The 15,716-nt window shown below is 42.6% G+C and overlaps 2 protein-coding genes across 2 annotated transcripts; both read right to left on the bottom strand.

Annotated features, from left to right (window-relative positions):
• Positions 1-263: 263 nt before the first annotated feature.
• il17a/f3 (interleukin 17a/f3) lies at positions 264-1,926 on the bottom strand. The gene is made up of 4 exons (XM_061754673.1): positions 1,845-1,926; positions 1,534-1,745; positions 556-699; positions 264-473 (listed from the first exon to the last, which is right to left on the bottom strand). The coding sequence occupies exons 1-4, from the start codon at positions 1,917-1,919 to the stop codon at positions 362-364; spliced, it is 543 nt and encodes a 180-aa protein (XP_061610657.1). The 5' UTR covers positions 1,920-1,926; the 3' UTR covers positions 264-361.
• A 1,430-nt stretch (positions 1,927-3,356) lies between these two features.
• On the bottom strand, positions 3,357-15,252 carry mcm3 (minichromosome maintenance complex component 3). The gene is made up of 17 exons (XM_061754750.1): positions 15,039-15,252; positions 14,715-14,827; positions 12,475-12,683; positions 12,255-12,385; positions 11,788-12,026; positions 11,511-11,619; positions 10,724-10,877; positions 9,586-9,717; positions 9,308-9,516; positions 9,059-9,233; positions 8,844-8,970; positions 7,006-7,156; positions 6,194-6,334; positions 5,996-6,114; positions 5,840-5,913; positions 3,963-4,062; positions 3,357-3,876 (listed from the first exon to the last, which is right to left on the bottom strand). Exons 1-17 carry the CDS (start codon positions 15,111-15,113, stop codon positions 3,678-3,680), a joined length of 2,457 nt encoding a protein of 818 aa, XP_061610734.1. The 5' UTR covers positions 15,114-15,252; the 3' UTR covers positions 3,357-3,677.
• Between the last annotated feature and the right edge of the window lie 464 nt (positions 15,253-15,716).

Raw genomic sequence — 15,716 nt, 5'->3', positions numbered from 1 at the left:
CGGTGGCTAAAATATAAGAATAAAGTAGTACTTCTAGTGAGTGAATGTCGAAATGCCCACACAAACCTAAACACAACAGCAACTGCTGCAGTGAGTTTTGTTTAGCATATTCCATTCATCTTCCAGCCCTCACAAATGCATGTTGATACCTGTCCATCTATTTTTACTACTACTTAAAAGTAAGTTACAATGGAATAACTGTGAGGGGACAAAACACAAAAACGGTACTCAATCTTATGCTACTGTATTTTAATCCACAATTTCTTACTACTAAGGGCTCAAAGGTGACGTTTTCTACTCATACTAACGTTCAGAAATGCTTGTTCATCTCGCACAAAAAGAGCACCAAAAAAAAAAAAGGTCAAACACTGCGCCTTATGCATGTACAGCCCACTGTGATCGTCTGCATTTGCAGTCTGAACTTCATCCTCCTCTTCTTCCTCGCGTTGGTATTTGGCCTTTGGTTTTGGACTCTGCAGTAAGTTGGAGCAAAATGCTGTCAAATGAATACTATATCTACAGTCTCCCGTGTGCACCACACACACAATTGCCCACCTGTGCAGAACCAGGACCTGCTGCTTTATAGGTTTGACCTCCAAGGTCGCATCCTCCCCTCCACTTGGGTGGCTGAGACAAGCAGAAGTCAGGCAGCGCGCACTGGAGAGCACCCGAGGGAGACGAGATGCCACACAGGACTCGCTGGAGAAAAGAATACAACATGGGGCAGACCTGGAGCATATACTGTACATGGTTGCAGTTTTCAATCTATTTCACTATTCATACATCTCATTTATCATTCAGAATTTTAATAATGTTCTATGTATTTAGTTATACAAATTATTATGATTATTATTATTATTATATTGTCTAATAGTTGACAGTAGGGCCTGACCGATGAATCGGCCGATATTAACCCTTTTCAAAGAGGCAAAAATCGGCAAATTTTTTTGCCGATTTATTTATTTATTTTACACATTAATACATTACAACATCAGGCAAATATTAATGACATTCAAACAACCAATTTGTCTCTATATATTAAGTTTAATAGTAAAGGACAAAGTATTGAAAAACTGTCAAATGTTCTGCCTATAATTCATATCTTTATTGTTGTAAGCGTTTAAGGAACCGAGTTAGTTGATCAATTATATAGTTCTTAAATTAATCGGTCGATGAATTGTTTATCGGAATTTTATTTTGCCAAATATTAGCATTCGCCTCCAAAAAAATTAAAATCCATATCGGTGGGGCTTTGTATTACATTCGAGTACTGCTAGTGATATAATAATATAATTAAGGGGCAGAATGAAAATACTTTATAATAATACTTCTTTTATCATTTTTATATTTGAACAATCTTCTCACAAAATAATCTCTACTTCATAGTTTTTCCTGTTTCTATTCAAACATGTACATTGGATGAAGCCGGAAGAGACTTGCTTCTTTCTTTTCCATTCAGAATCAGAATCAGAATCAGAATCAGAATCATTTCTCCCTTTCTTGAATGATTTTGAATAAATGTGTTTCCCTCACTTGTAAGTCCAGGGTGAGAGAGACATGCTGGCAATATTTGGGGCAGAAGTGGTGACCATCAGATCACCTGATCCATGCAACACATTTTCCACCACCAGTCTCACTATCCTTCTCTTAAGTCCACCTCTACGGTCCCCGCGGACTTTGTCCACTGGGCCCCCACTGGTGGCGTGCAGCACAGGAGCCAGGCCCAGCAGCAACACAACTCTTAACTGAAAAATATCATCAAAAATGAGCTTTCTCATTTTTCGATTGGGGCTCCATAACAAGAAGATAATAGAGAGAAGAAAACAAAAAAACGTTTGACTCACCACGAACCTGATCATGACATCCAACTTCACAGCAGATGTGTCTATAAAGTTTCTACAGTACTTTTCTGCTTTCATTAGCTGCCCCCCCCCCACCCCCCACCTCACACACACACACATTTTAAAGACACTCACTTGATGTACTAACAAGATTAAACTTTGTTTGTTCTTCCTCCATCGCAACAGCAACTTCGTCCACACGCTACCGCTAAAGTATGTTGCGGTTGTGGTAATGAATCAGCAGAACTAGTTCAAAGACAAAATGACATAATTATCAGTGCATCTCGAAACAGAGGAAGCTGTAAAAGGGAGCAGTGCAATGAGATGATCTCGATAAGCTTAAGTTGCTGAGTCAAGAACGATTCAAATTATATAAAGATGTAGGTGTAGATGTAGATATCGGTGGAATAGTCGCACGTGTGCCTCACAGTCAAAAGGTTCTGGGTTCAAAAATCGGCTCGGGAACCTCCCGTGCGGAATTTCCATGTTCTCGCCTCCGTCATCCCAATTAATCTCTTAACAGAACTTCTTTTTGTCACTGTTTTGAATCATTTCCAGCTAAAAGATCACATCAAAGCTAATGAAGTTTCACTTGAACTCAAAATTTGGCCAGGAAATGAACAATTTTGTATTGCACAAAAGTGCCAAGAAGTTGTACAGTAGGCATGAGATCGTTTTAGCATGGAGATGTCCAAATATTTTCCCTTGAGGCCCACATATAGGAAAATGGAAGGAATATGGGAGAACCAAATATAAATTATTATTATGGGCGGGTTCATGTATTAGCTGTGTGAAACAAAGTATCAATTTTTGTCCCCAAATAAAAAAAAATTAAAAAAAGTGTTAAGTGGTTCAGTTGGGGAATTCATATGAATATCAATATCACCCATGATTATTATATTATCTGCATGGGTCATCAGGTCAAACAAATTCAGAGAATGTTTAATGGTAAAATTGTATTTGGTTTTAACATTTACTGTACTTTTAAAGATTAAGAAAGAAGTTGTGCAGTTAAGGACACAGTACACTACTTCGGAGAGGGAAGGTCAACATGCCAATGCTCCTCCATCAACATTGAACACTATTAAAAATAAAAACTGTATTACAAGAACACTATATTTGATGAATGGGCCAAGGAGGTTGATATCAGAATAGCAATCGCTGATAATGGGAAAGCACAATATGACTTGATTGACTTGGTTTGGGAGACTTGATCAAACACAAAGCATTCTGGGATAGCGAGCGGACCCGTTGATCCACAGTATCTTCGATAGCACCGGGGTCGCGGGTGAGTTGGAGCGTATCGCAGCTCATTTTGGGTGAGATGCGGGGTGCATCCTGGCAGTGGCGTCGCTAGGCCTATTGTTAGGGGGCTTCAGCCCCCCCCCCCCCAAAATGATTTGGTTGCTTGTGGTTAGGCTAATTTTATGGCTGTCTTAGCCATAAAAACAAAACAAAACTATAATGCTTATCTTATGTACAATATTGGAATAGCATTTCACTGTAACAACCCAGTCATGGTGCACCAAAGTATTTTATTTTTGTAACAAGTACTGTCATATACGTTTTACAAATTGCTTCTACTCTATTTACAGAATTTGTAGGAACATGTTTTTGACTCCAGATAATGTATGACAATGTATAACAATGTATGTAACCATTATTACAGTTTAATAGATACACAGATGCAGAATGACTCATAATTTCAATGACTGTAACTGCAAAAAGTATGAGTTGCATGTAAAACTGTAAAAAGATGGAGAAAACCCTATAAAATGTACAGTGATTCTTTTGAAGTCCATGGAACGGAATTGTCAGATGACCTTTCACCTCCTCTCAGATGAGGAAGATGATGTCATCAGCCACCATGACCTGGTTGTCGTCCTGCATGCGAGTCAATGCGGCGCGGACCTCCGCCTCCGTGAATGGCACCTGACACTCTTTGTTGACGCCGTCCATCAGGGCCGGCATCTTGACCGACTGAGCGTGAGCAGATTGGAACACGGCGAACAGGGACGACTTGAACTCCTTCAGCCTAGTGGGAGAAAATCAAAACTAAAATAATGACCTGTTCTTTGGGAGTTAATGTTATGTTTCAAAATGTGGAAATTAGATGCCCACCTTTCAGGAGAGAGCTCAGCGCCGTCAGCCAGTGAGGAGGCGTCCATTTTTTCCTCCTCCACCGGCTTGGACTTGGCTTTTTTCACAGTGGCAGCCTGTACTGAAGAGCACAATGACAATGTGAGACTTGCAAAAAGGGCTCTGCGGTAGAGGGGGGTAAAGAAAGGTAAAAAAAATACATAAAATAAATAAATAAATAAAAAAAGAGACCACAAAAAATTGGTCAGCACAAAAATGTATGCCTCGAGGGAATAAAAAAATATTAACTGAAGCATATTTGCACCGACCAGAAACAATTTACGCTGCATGGAACCACGGTGGTTAAAAAGCTCCTCGGTGGCAGGGCCCCCGGGGGTGGATGAGATTCGCCCGGAGTTCGTAAAGCCTCTGGATGTTGTGGGTCTGTCCTGGTTGACACGCCTCTGCAACATCGCGTGGACATCGGGGACAGTGCCTCTGGATTGGCAGACCGGGGTGGTGGTCCCCCTTTATAAGAAGGGGGACCAGAGGGTGTGTTCCAACTACAAGGGGGAATCACACTCCTCAGCCTCCCTGGGAAGGTCTATTCAGGGGTGCTGGAGAGGAGGGTCCATCAGGAAGTCAAATCTCAGATTCAGGAGGAGCAGTGTGGTTTTCGTCCTGGCCGTGGAACAGCTGACCAGCTCTACATCCTTGGCAGGGTCCTCGAGGGTGCATGGGAGTTTGCCCAACCAGTCTACATGTGTTTTGTGGACTTGGACTAGGCGTTCGACCGTGTCCCTCGGGGAGGCCTGTGGGGGGTGCTTCGGGAGTATGGGGTACCGAACCCCCTGATACGGGCTGTTCGGTCCCTGTACGACCAGTGTCAGAATTTTGTCCGCATATCAGGCAGTAAGTCAGACTCGTTTCCGGTGAGGGTTGGACTCCGCCAAGGCTGCCCTTTGTCGCCGATTCTGTTCATAACATTTATGGACAGAATTTCAAGGCGCAGCCGAGGCGGAGAGGGGGTCCGGTTTGGTGGCTTCAGTATTCAGTCTCTGCTTTTTGCAGATGTAGTGGTTCTGTTGGCTAAATCTAGCCGTGATCTCCAACTCTCAGGAGAAGCTCTCAATTTACCGGTCGATCTACATATCTACCCTCACCTATGGTCACGAGCTGTGGGTCGTGACCGTAAGAACAAGATCTCTGATACAAGCGGCCGAAATGAATTTCCTCCGCGGGGTGTCCGGGCTCTCCCTTAGAGATTGGGTGAGGAGCTCGGTTATCCGGGAGGATCTCAGAGTAGAGCCGCTTGCTCTTCCACATCGAGAGGAGCCAGATGAGGTGGCTGGGGATGCCTCCCGGGTGAGGTGTTCCGGGGACATCCCACTGGGAGGAGACCCCGGGGACGACCCAGGACACACAGGCTAGACTACGTCTTTCGGCTGGCCTGGGAACGTGTCGGGATCCCCGCGGAAGAGCTGGACGAAGTGGGTGGGGAGAGGGAAGTCTGGGCCAACTTTCTCCCATTTCTTGACCCAAGCGACTTAGAACAGGCGCTACGGAATACTTTTAAGTGTGTTTCAATAAGTTTAAATGACTATCAAGTGTGTGGGAGGGGGTTAAAACTACAACTCAAACTATACAGTAGCATTTTCACCTATAGAGGGTGGGTCTGGAAAATTTGCATTGCGTTAAAAGGGGGTTTCACCGTAGTTGCAAATGTGCTATTGTAATAGAGATTACTTTTGGAACAGTTTTAAAAGTAGATTTTTGTTTTGTTTTTTTTGTTCTAGGTATTGTCTTTGATCTCAGTACAGTGCACATGTAGAAAAATTGTGTCAGCAAGTTAATGAAGTAACCACTGAAAATCCATTTGCGGTGAGAATATGAACAAACGAGTGCGATAAATGTCTTACTCTCAGGCACATCCTGCTCTTCACTGAAGTCGTAGGGACTGTAGGGCTCGCTGCTCTGAGACCCACGGCGCCCCCTTCAGGACACACAGGTTATTGTTGCGCCCGAAAAGATGAATTCTCGAACTAGCGTGTCAAAATACTGGTATTCATGTATACCTCTTTCTCTGAGATCTCTGCGACTGCTGTGTAGATGTTTCCTCTTCTACGTCCCCCTCCTCATCATCCGATCCAGAAGCATGCTCCTTTCTGGAACGCTTCTTCTCTTTCTCGAGAACCTGCGCGAAAAGCACTCATTTGTCACCTGCTGTTCAAGCATTCCAACTTGCTCTCCGTGCTCACTTCATCAACACAAACCTTCTTAAAGTAGGCGAACTGGACGAGCTCAACCGCAACCTCGGAGTCCTCCATCTCCACCACTTTGCTCATGCGCGCCTTGGCGTGAGCCGTGGACAGACGGATCAGAGTCTCGAGCGTTCGGGCCGTCACTGGGGACGTCTGAGGCAGAGGCAACATTTAAACAAGGCTGCCGAGCTCCTTGCTGACCTTTTATTCGCAACACATTTTCATTGAATCGTTACTTTTTAGGTACAATTTATTGGCTAAAATTCTGGAGTTTTTCTATAACTGACTTTATTACCATCAAATTACATGTTTTTTATTTTTATGTAAATTACAACTTTTTTTTCATGTAATAACTTTATCCTCTTATTGTAAAATGTTTTGACATTTCTTGTAGTATTCAGTCTTTGATCATTTTTTTCTCGTGATATTTCGACTTTATACCAGTAAACGTTGGGGGTGGCATTTTTCCCCATAGCATCACATCTTGGTTTTATCAGTTTTTGTTTCTCGTAATATTATCATTTGGGTAATTTGACATTTTTCATGCAAGACTGACTTTATTCTTGGAAAATTGTCATTTTCTTGTAATATAACTTCAGGAATAAAACCATTTTTTTCTAAATATTTAGGTCTACTACACTCCTGTATTTTAATGGTGGTCTAGTACACTCCTGTATTTTAATGGTGGTCATTATAGTGGTACTTTTTTTTTGGGGGGGGGGGGGTAGTACTTAGCGTAAGAAGTTTGAGAACGACTGGTGTAGAAGATTACAGCATATGCTTTACTTTTATAAAAAGGAGTGCATGTGCGCATCCCTGCTCACCCTGGCAATATCTGCGCCGAGCTGCTCCTGACTCCTCAGCCTCGAGTACTCTTCTGCGATGTGATTGGCCGCCTCCTCCGTCAGCACCGGCGTCACCCCCTTGGCAATATGGATGTACTTCCTCATGAATTCCTTGCTCACGATCTTGTCTCTGAAACATTCGGAATGCGTCACATCAAGCCATCCATCCAACGACTTGAGACACAAATGTGACTGCTAAGAGACTTAAGACCAAAATGGCAAAAAAAAATAAAAATAAAGATTAGATGTGATTGTTTACTCAACAACGAGGAAGCATAATCTGGGGACTCTGATCAGGGTGGGCCCCTTCTATGGCTGGGGTCGAGGTTGCTGAAAGGTTCCTTGGTTGTTCGCAGTGATATTAGAGCAACTTAAACCTGCCATCCACAACTTTTTTTGTTTCAAAAAAGTAATTTTAACCCAAGGCACGACTAAAGGAGATGACACAATTGCTGATTAAGCTTGTCAGCTCCTCTAACATTTTGCAGTATCAGTCAGTATTTGATTTTCTTTTAATGGAGTCTACCATATACATTCCCGCAGTGGCCCAGTTCGTGGCGCACAGTAAGGGGGCGACAGAAATCGTGGTCTCCAGCTTTAATTGATTTGTACATTTCCAGTGATTCAATGCTCTACCGTAAATATTTTTCAAAAACACAACTGTCTTCCAATTAGGTCAGCTGAAGTGAAACTGTCCATTGTCAAACGACATAACATTGACAAGAAAAAAGTTATAACTACATAAAAATTAAAAAAAATTAAAACAGTAAGTACGACTATAAAACCGAGTCTGCCTTCCTGTGCCACCTGGCGACGTATTATTACGCCAACAAGCAAACTAATTCATTCCGCGCCGTTTGTAAGCTCGAAACGCCGCATGTCGGGACTGGTGTAAACCGAGGAGCCCCTGTACAAAGTTTGGCCCATGCTGAGATCAAGTACCATTAAAAAAAAAAAAAAAAAAAAACATGACTGGAAGGTTAGCCAAATAAAAAGATGTGATCTATGTTTTACCTCCTAAAATCTGTGGCAGATAAATACAGGATACAATAACTGGAGGACTAACATTTAGGTTAATACATTAGCTGCATAAAACTTTTGCTCGTTTCAGCATTCACATACACCAGTACCTTGATTTAAGCATTTTATTCTTCCCTGATCAAGCGCCTTACTCAATTTATTTGTATATCAAGTTAATTTTCCGCATTATAATGAATTGATGTGGCATTTCGGAGTTGGTGGATTAAAGACACCATTTTTAAAAATAATGAAAAAAAAGCACTGCTATTGTGTAAAAAAATAAATAAAATAAAAAAAGAATGTAAAGAAAATGGTTTTATACAGTGTAATTACTCTACATTGGGACAAACCCAAAGGTACAACAACTGTAGTGTTGTACGTGTGCCTTAAAAGGGGTGTGGCAAAGCAAGTAACATCAGCTCAATCAGCTGAAGTCCGTTCAACAAACAGTGAAAGTGCACTGTGGATTCCCCCCCCCCTTCATTTGAGAGGTGGCATATCTGCAAGCTCATTTCAGCCTCTAACAGGAAATATTGTCAGATTTCTGTAGTGCTCAATGAAAGCAATCTGATTATCTTTGTGTTTAATCAAAATAAAACCTTTGCAAACAACTGCTTTTACTTTGGACAACATTCCATCCATCCATTTTCCATTGCAGGCCACATGTAAACAAACAACCATTCGCACTCACCTTCACACCTACGGGCATGTTTTTGGGATGTGGAACGAGCAATATTTTTGCAGCCCGAGTCCACTGTATTTGTTTTTGTCAGCGTCATGGCAGGTGGCGGGTATACCTCTTTTTTTTGTTTCCGTGCAGTAGGTTGTTGTGTTTCTCGTAGACCTGCAGCTCTTCGTGCTCCTGTGCGATAGCGTCCGGGTCGTCTGTAGCTAGGACGTCGACTGAGCCACCCAGAGCCATCGCTAAAAAAAAATCATCATATTAAAAAAGAAAATCAGTGACATCTCAAATCAAACTGTTGAATTTCTGGATGAAGATGAGCCACAGTACCTGTGCCCTCCTGCTCACGGGGGTCACGGTAGCGGTGCATCCTGAGGACGTGGTCCGAGATCTCCCGGTCCTGCTCCGGGTCCATCTGATCCAGCACGATGAAGAGGAGGTCGAAACGTGACAGCAAAGAGTCCTGCAGTCCGATGTTCTCCATGGGGGTTTTGTACTGGTCGTACTACAGGCACAAAAGGGCACACGGTTAGCACGTCAAGTACCGGGTGGTGCCGTGAGCTTCTTCCTGCAACGCACTCTGCCATAGACGGGGTTAGCGGCCGCCAGAACGGAGCAGCGGGCGTTCAGGCGGGCGTGGATGCCGGCTTTGGCGATGGTGACTCGACCCTGCTCCATGACCTCGTGGATGGCGGTGCGGTCCATATCGGACATCTTGTCGAACTCGTCGATGCATACCACGCCGCGGTCGGCCAGCACCATGGCGCCGGCCTCCAGACGCCGCTCCCCTTGGGGCGGATGGAAAGATTAAGCGATCTGATTGGACAAGAAGGAATATACAGCACATGATTTCCTACCAGTTTCCTGGTCGGTGGTGACGGCAGCGGTCAGCCCCACCCCAGTGGAGCCCCGCCCAGTGGTGGGGATGGCTCTGGGTGCGGTGTGGAGAACATAACGCAGAAGCTGAGACTTGGCAACGGAAGGGTCACCTGAAAGACATGAATGCACATTCGGTCATTTTTACTTGAGCTTTTGAGGAATAAACAGATTGTACAACGGAAGCGGAGAGCACACCAAGGACGTTATAGTGAATGAAAAGGAACAAATACAAATTGAAGGGGAAAAAAATTACTTTTGAAATCTACTTCGGTTTTGCCAGTTGTATGGCACGCAAGATCCTTGACATAATGTGTTGACAATCTGACCGAATGGGTTCAAATGTAATGTAGCAGCAATGTACAGCAAAGCAAACAGCAAGGTTAGGAGAAATTGGAATTTCTTTGACAATGAATGTCACAGATTTAAGCAATATGTGGAATACTTGAATACTTTTTTTTTGTGCACAATACCCGTCTTCTTTTTTTATTCTCGCACCTGAAAAATACCTCATATTACCCCCCCAAAAAAAAAAAAATGCATTTTCCATCAAAATAAATTGGCAAACTCACTCTAAAAACCAAAGTCAACTCAGTTTGAAAAAGGATGAATGCACCAAGGCTAGATAAGAATGCTCTACTTTCTCTCTCAAGTATTTACCCTTCAAATTGCGGCACGCTTCTAACTGAGAGGAGCAAATGGTTGTGTCGAGTTTTTCCTGCAATGTCACCGAACACACGCAAAGTCGTTCACCTCAATAAAAATGACAAGTTTGCAACCGCAACGTAGTTACCAAGTAAGCTGACAATTAGCCTCGCTTGCTCTACTACTCTTTGTATTTTCAGGCACCATGCTGCCCCTCACGGGTCAGTCTTGGTCACACAAAAGAAGTGATAAAAAAACAAATGATGGTCAACGGGTAGAACACACACTGTAGAGCAATAGGAACACGGTGATATTTTTCCCTCATCGTGTGTGTGTGTGTGTGTGGGGGGGGGGGGGGGGGGGGAGAAACATTTTCTACATCTGAATCTGGTTAGAATGTCTAAAAAAAATTTATTAATGAATTTAAATAAAAGCTATGCATGTACGCTAGTGAAGCAAGGCTAGATCTCGTACCAATGAGCAGGATGTTAATGTCTCCTCTGATGCGTGAGCCGTTTTCCAGGACCTTCTCCACACCACCAAGCAGCATGCAGAGAATTGCCTTTTTGATGTACTCATGGCCGTGGATGCTTGGGGCCAGCGAGCGAGACAGCTGATCAAACACGTTCTGCATGGCAACAGAAAGACGAGCATGTTAAGGGAGGCAAACTACACCATATCGTCCCACTGTAGAGAGCATCCTCACTGAAGATTCCAATTGGTTTTCCTTGTTGATACAGAACTAGTTCTAAACATTTATGCTAAAGCAAGGCCTACTGTATCGTAGATCATTTCACACTCGAGACTATCGGCGTACCGGGATGCATACACTGCATGCCATGGAAACAATAAGTCTCCACCCGGGAACAATGAGTCCCTGCAACTTATTATCACGGAATACAGATACAGTAATCTTCCGCTGTATCATGGTTCTTGCTTCATGGTCCCGCAACATTGCAGATTATTAACAGTTTTCACAAAAAAATTTTTACTTTTTTTTTATCCTGCTTGTATAATATTTTGTCTTATCCATTGCTCTCGCTCTCAACATATTATATGTGTTTAGGCCTCTCACAATAGCAAATTGACGGTGAAAATTTCCCCCCAAAACTACCACGACAAACTGTAGAATCGTATGGGCAACATATGGGCGAAAAATAAATCAAAACAAAACCGAATTGACCTGCACTGTGAGCGTAGCCTAAGTCGGCTAACAAACGTTTCTCATTTCGAGTGGTTCGTAGCAACAGTGCAAACTCACGACAGAACGACTGCGACAGAAGTTTCTAATTTTGCTGATGTCGTCAGCATTGAAGGACGGGGACGCTTCCTTGCTCAGCTGTTTGACGTGACATGCGATCATGATGGTCCTGAGAGGGGGGGGGGGGGGGGGGGAATAAAAAGAATTTAAACAAAAAAGTAAATTAAGAGTAAATAAATGCCTAATGCCGTAAAGTCCGTATGACCATGAAAATGTTTCAAAGTAAGAAATTGGTCCCCATAATAGTGTTAGCAAAGAAAATTAGATCCAGTTTCACCTGAATGTTCCAGAAGTGAAGCCTCCCTTCTTTCCCGGCAGGCAGCGGTACGTTCCGATGACCTGCACTCGGTCTCCTGGTTTAACCACGTCCACTAGGTCATCGTCCAAAATGATGTCCACAGAGCGAGGCAACTGGCCCGCGGGGGCTTTCTCCGGCATCTCCTGCACCGTGATGGTCTGGTGGTCCTTGTAGATGGACAGGCCAAACTCTGTTTCCAGAGGGTTGTTTTCTTCGTCCTGTTAGGAAAGACACAAAAGGGAAGAAGCTTAACCGTGGGGTGCTGTGTTTGTGTTTTGTTTTTTCATTTCGAGTACACCACACACTGTAAGAGCAGTAGGCATACTTGATTTATTTTTATTTTTTTTGGCCCTCTCACACATTAGAAATCAGTTAAGATGTTGATTGGCGATCGGTTTATGTTTGCCCATCTTAAAAAGACCAAAAACGTGCACGTGTTTAGTTACCTTGGTGGGGTAGATGGCACTGGAAGGGAAAGCGTCCAAAGAAGTCATGTCTGTGTACTTCCTCTCCATGGTCTTGTTGGTGGCAGGGCAGTAGTGGACGCTGCGCACAACTTTGGGGCGCACAAGAGAACCTGAGGCAAATCAAGGCGATGTTATATTTTTTAAAATGTATTTCCATTGTATGCTTCAAACTTGACAACGACGTCACAAACATACTCACACTTGGTGATGATGCCCTCCACACAGACCATGCTGCCCAGCAGCCTTGAGGTGAGCGTCCTGGGGGTGACGTGCTTGGAGCCGAAGCTTCCCTCCAGGCCGATGTGGAACTCCTCGTGCTGTTTGGCGTAGGTGGCGTCCACCGAGGCCACCGAGTCCTTCAGGGCCAGCTGGAAGGCCATCAGCTCTTCAAACGCATTGCTCATCAACCTGGAAGACAGCGCGGAACACTGAGCCAGCTGACATCCTAGCTTGTAAGCATTAGTGTTGGAACACTTCCATTACACACATATGAAGGGAAACTCAAATCAATTCAATTCGGACTGAATGCAGCTTCCACTCTTGTGGAAATAGTTTCTCAAAGATTTTGAAATGATGTCTTCGTCCATTCATCTAAAACCGATTTACTAACTAATTCAACACTACAGTGTATACATGTTGCAGTTCAGTTCTACACCACTGCAAACTACAAGCCATCTCGCCATTTTCTTTTAACGCTTGTCCTCCTCAGGGTTTAGGCTGAGATGTAGTCTATCCCAGCTCAGGGCACCACTTCAGTTTTAACTTAATACATTTGTGACTTGGATTATAAAAACCTCCTAAATTCCTCTACTTGCACTCTTATTATTAGTAGTAGTATTTTTATTCAGTCACCATACAGTAACATATTTACAGACAGCATCAAACAACGGTCATATACTGAGTGCGCTATTATATTTTACATCTCTAAGATACAAGCCTTAGTCTTCATATTTATACTATATTTTATATCTTCCTAGGAGAATATCTACAGTAATATATTGTATTATATCATATTTTTATAACCATACCTAAAACACAATATCTAAGGCAGAGGTGTCAAACATTTGGTCCACAGGTCAAAACCGGCCAGGGAGGGGGTACAATCCGGCCCGCAGGATGAATTTGAAAGTGACAAAATACAGAAGACATCGTGGCGGTGGGGACTAAGAATAACTTTGGGAAGTATTATGCTCCTGCAAAAAAAATGGAATGTAATAATTCCTATGTCTTCACAAGTTTTAAAGTGCACTACTATATTTTACTGTTCCAAATACTTGTGACTTAAAGTTTTGTGCCTGAAAATAAAATCACTGTGATCAGTTATTATGCACACATTGTAGATGACAAACTGAAGGAAAAAAATTGTGAAATTATTTAAAAAAAATAAAAATTAAATATACACCTTTTCCTAATTGATTTGTTTTGCATTCGAAACAAAGGGGGAAAAAATTAGTTTATTATTATATGAGGTATGTTGAGATTTTCGTGGCCTGCCCCTTTGACATCAATTTAGGTTTTATGCGGCCCCTGAACTACAATGAGTTTGACACCCTTGATCTAAGGCATCTTTGAAATGTTTCTGTTTCCAATTCACGTAAAGCACCTTGTTTTTCACTTTCCTCTGTCAGATCCATTTTAACCGCTTTTAATTGTTGTGCAACATTGACAATACAATTGGAAGGATCATTTGTGAGGTCATTGTCGGACAATTTCTTTTCAAATTCATTTTGCTCTTCCTAACTTTCATCCTACATTGGACGAAGACACGGTGTAACATGAAAAGATGATTCCCCATACAGAGTTGGAAGAGTAGAATTGTCAAAAATGTCTTTAAAAGACCCTTTTAATACCATTAGTGGATTAAAGCTTGACCTTTTAGTTCAGGGGCCACATTCACCCGAGTTTGATCTGAAGAGCGCCAGACCTGTATATTTGTGGCATAATAAGCTATAAATAGCAATTCCTAATTTTTGGTGCACATAATTTACCTTTACAGTTGGAAAACATTCACATTCATTTATGTTACACCACACAAACTAAAGTGGGAACTGTTCAGAATGACACTGCAGTTGTCCCCCTGCTTTGTAAAAGTAAACCTCAAAACACGTACAAGTTGTGGCAGTGCATGGGGGGAAAAAAACAAATCCTGAGTAACAGCCAATTTCACAATGTCATTTAAGTGGTCACAAGTGCGCCCTCCGGTGGACAAAACTAGCAACAAGTTAATTTTAATGACAAATGGCAGTCAATGTGTTCTTTCCATCAATGTGTCGAATTGGACCCTCTGATAGGTTGTGTACAACTAACAAAGTCCCTAATTATGTGTATGTGACACCCAATCAAACACACACACACACACACACACACACACAACAAGCTGACAGTTTTTGTGATACCACATCTGCTTTTTGTTTGTCGCATTTCAAGAGGTTTGCTCACTTTGCAGCCCTCGCGTCGTTGCGTCTCCTCAGGTCGTTCATGTTGACGATGAGACGAGACTTATTCTCGCTGATCATGTCGCGGACTTTGCTCTGGTAAATGCCCTGATCTTGCTGAAATTGATTTTTTTGAAAAAGAATAAATGCACACTTCAATTTCATCACAAAAAAACATTTCCAGACAACAATATAGACAGTATAAGATACGGCATGGTATTATTTGTGGCCTGGTAATAGAAGAGATACAGTAATACGTGCTCAAGTGATTTCTTTGGGTTGGGACCGCATGTGTTTAACAAACAATTCGTAGTATAATGAAATTTACATCATCATCCAGGAAGTCCAGGTAATCCCTCTGCGCCTCCCTCATCAACCGGTCGTCTACAACGTCGGTATCCATAATGTAAGAGTTTGTGTACAAAAAAACAAACAAAACGAATGAAGGCGACACAACTCGGATAGATGTGCAAGCTTGTGTAGCCTGCCCACACAATGAAGACTTTTCGCGCCACGGCTTCCCGACGCAAAGAGGAACGTAACACGCGATTGGTCGAAGCGTTGCCTCCTTCGCCGCGTGACATTGTAGCTGTGCCAATGAGAGGGCTTTGTATGTCCACGTGACCCAGCCCCTCGAAGAACTCCCGCGAAAATAAAGCAGGAAGAGACCCCCTACTGGAGAAGTGCAACTTGAAATCAGACAATGTCTCTGTTGTCCAGCAGATGGCGACGTACATTTTTTCCACATTTTCAGACTGGATCTATGACGCTATGGGAGAAGCCCAGCTACGGACCAAATTTGCTATATTCTTGACATTATAACACGATTAACGGAATGGATTGATTTGGTAGAAAATGTACAAATAAATGTTCTGGAATATACTATAGCTATAACAGTGGTTGTCATATCTTTTACACCAAGTACCATCTAAAAACGAATTTGGTTTTAAAGTACCATTAATGACTAACATGAAATTACAGTTTAAATTCATCAAAAATGAATTTG

This window comes from Phyllopteryx taeniolatus, chromosome 18 (assembly GCF_024500385.1).
Source record: "Phyllopteryx taeniolatus isolate TA_2022b chromosome 18, UOR_Ptae_1.2, whole genome shotgun sequence".
Lineage (NCBI taxonomy): Eukaryota > Metazoa > Chordata > Actinopteri > Syngnathiformes > Syngnathidae > Phyllopteryx > Phyllopteryx taeniolatus.
Note: the sequence above shows the minus strand (reverse complement) of the source record. Positions and strands in the feature narration are given on the sequence as shown.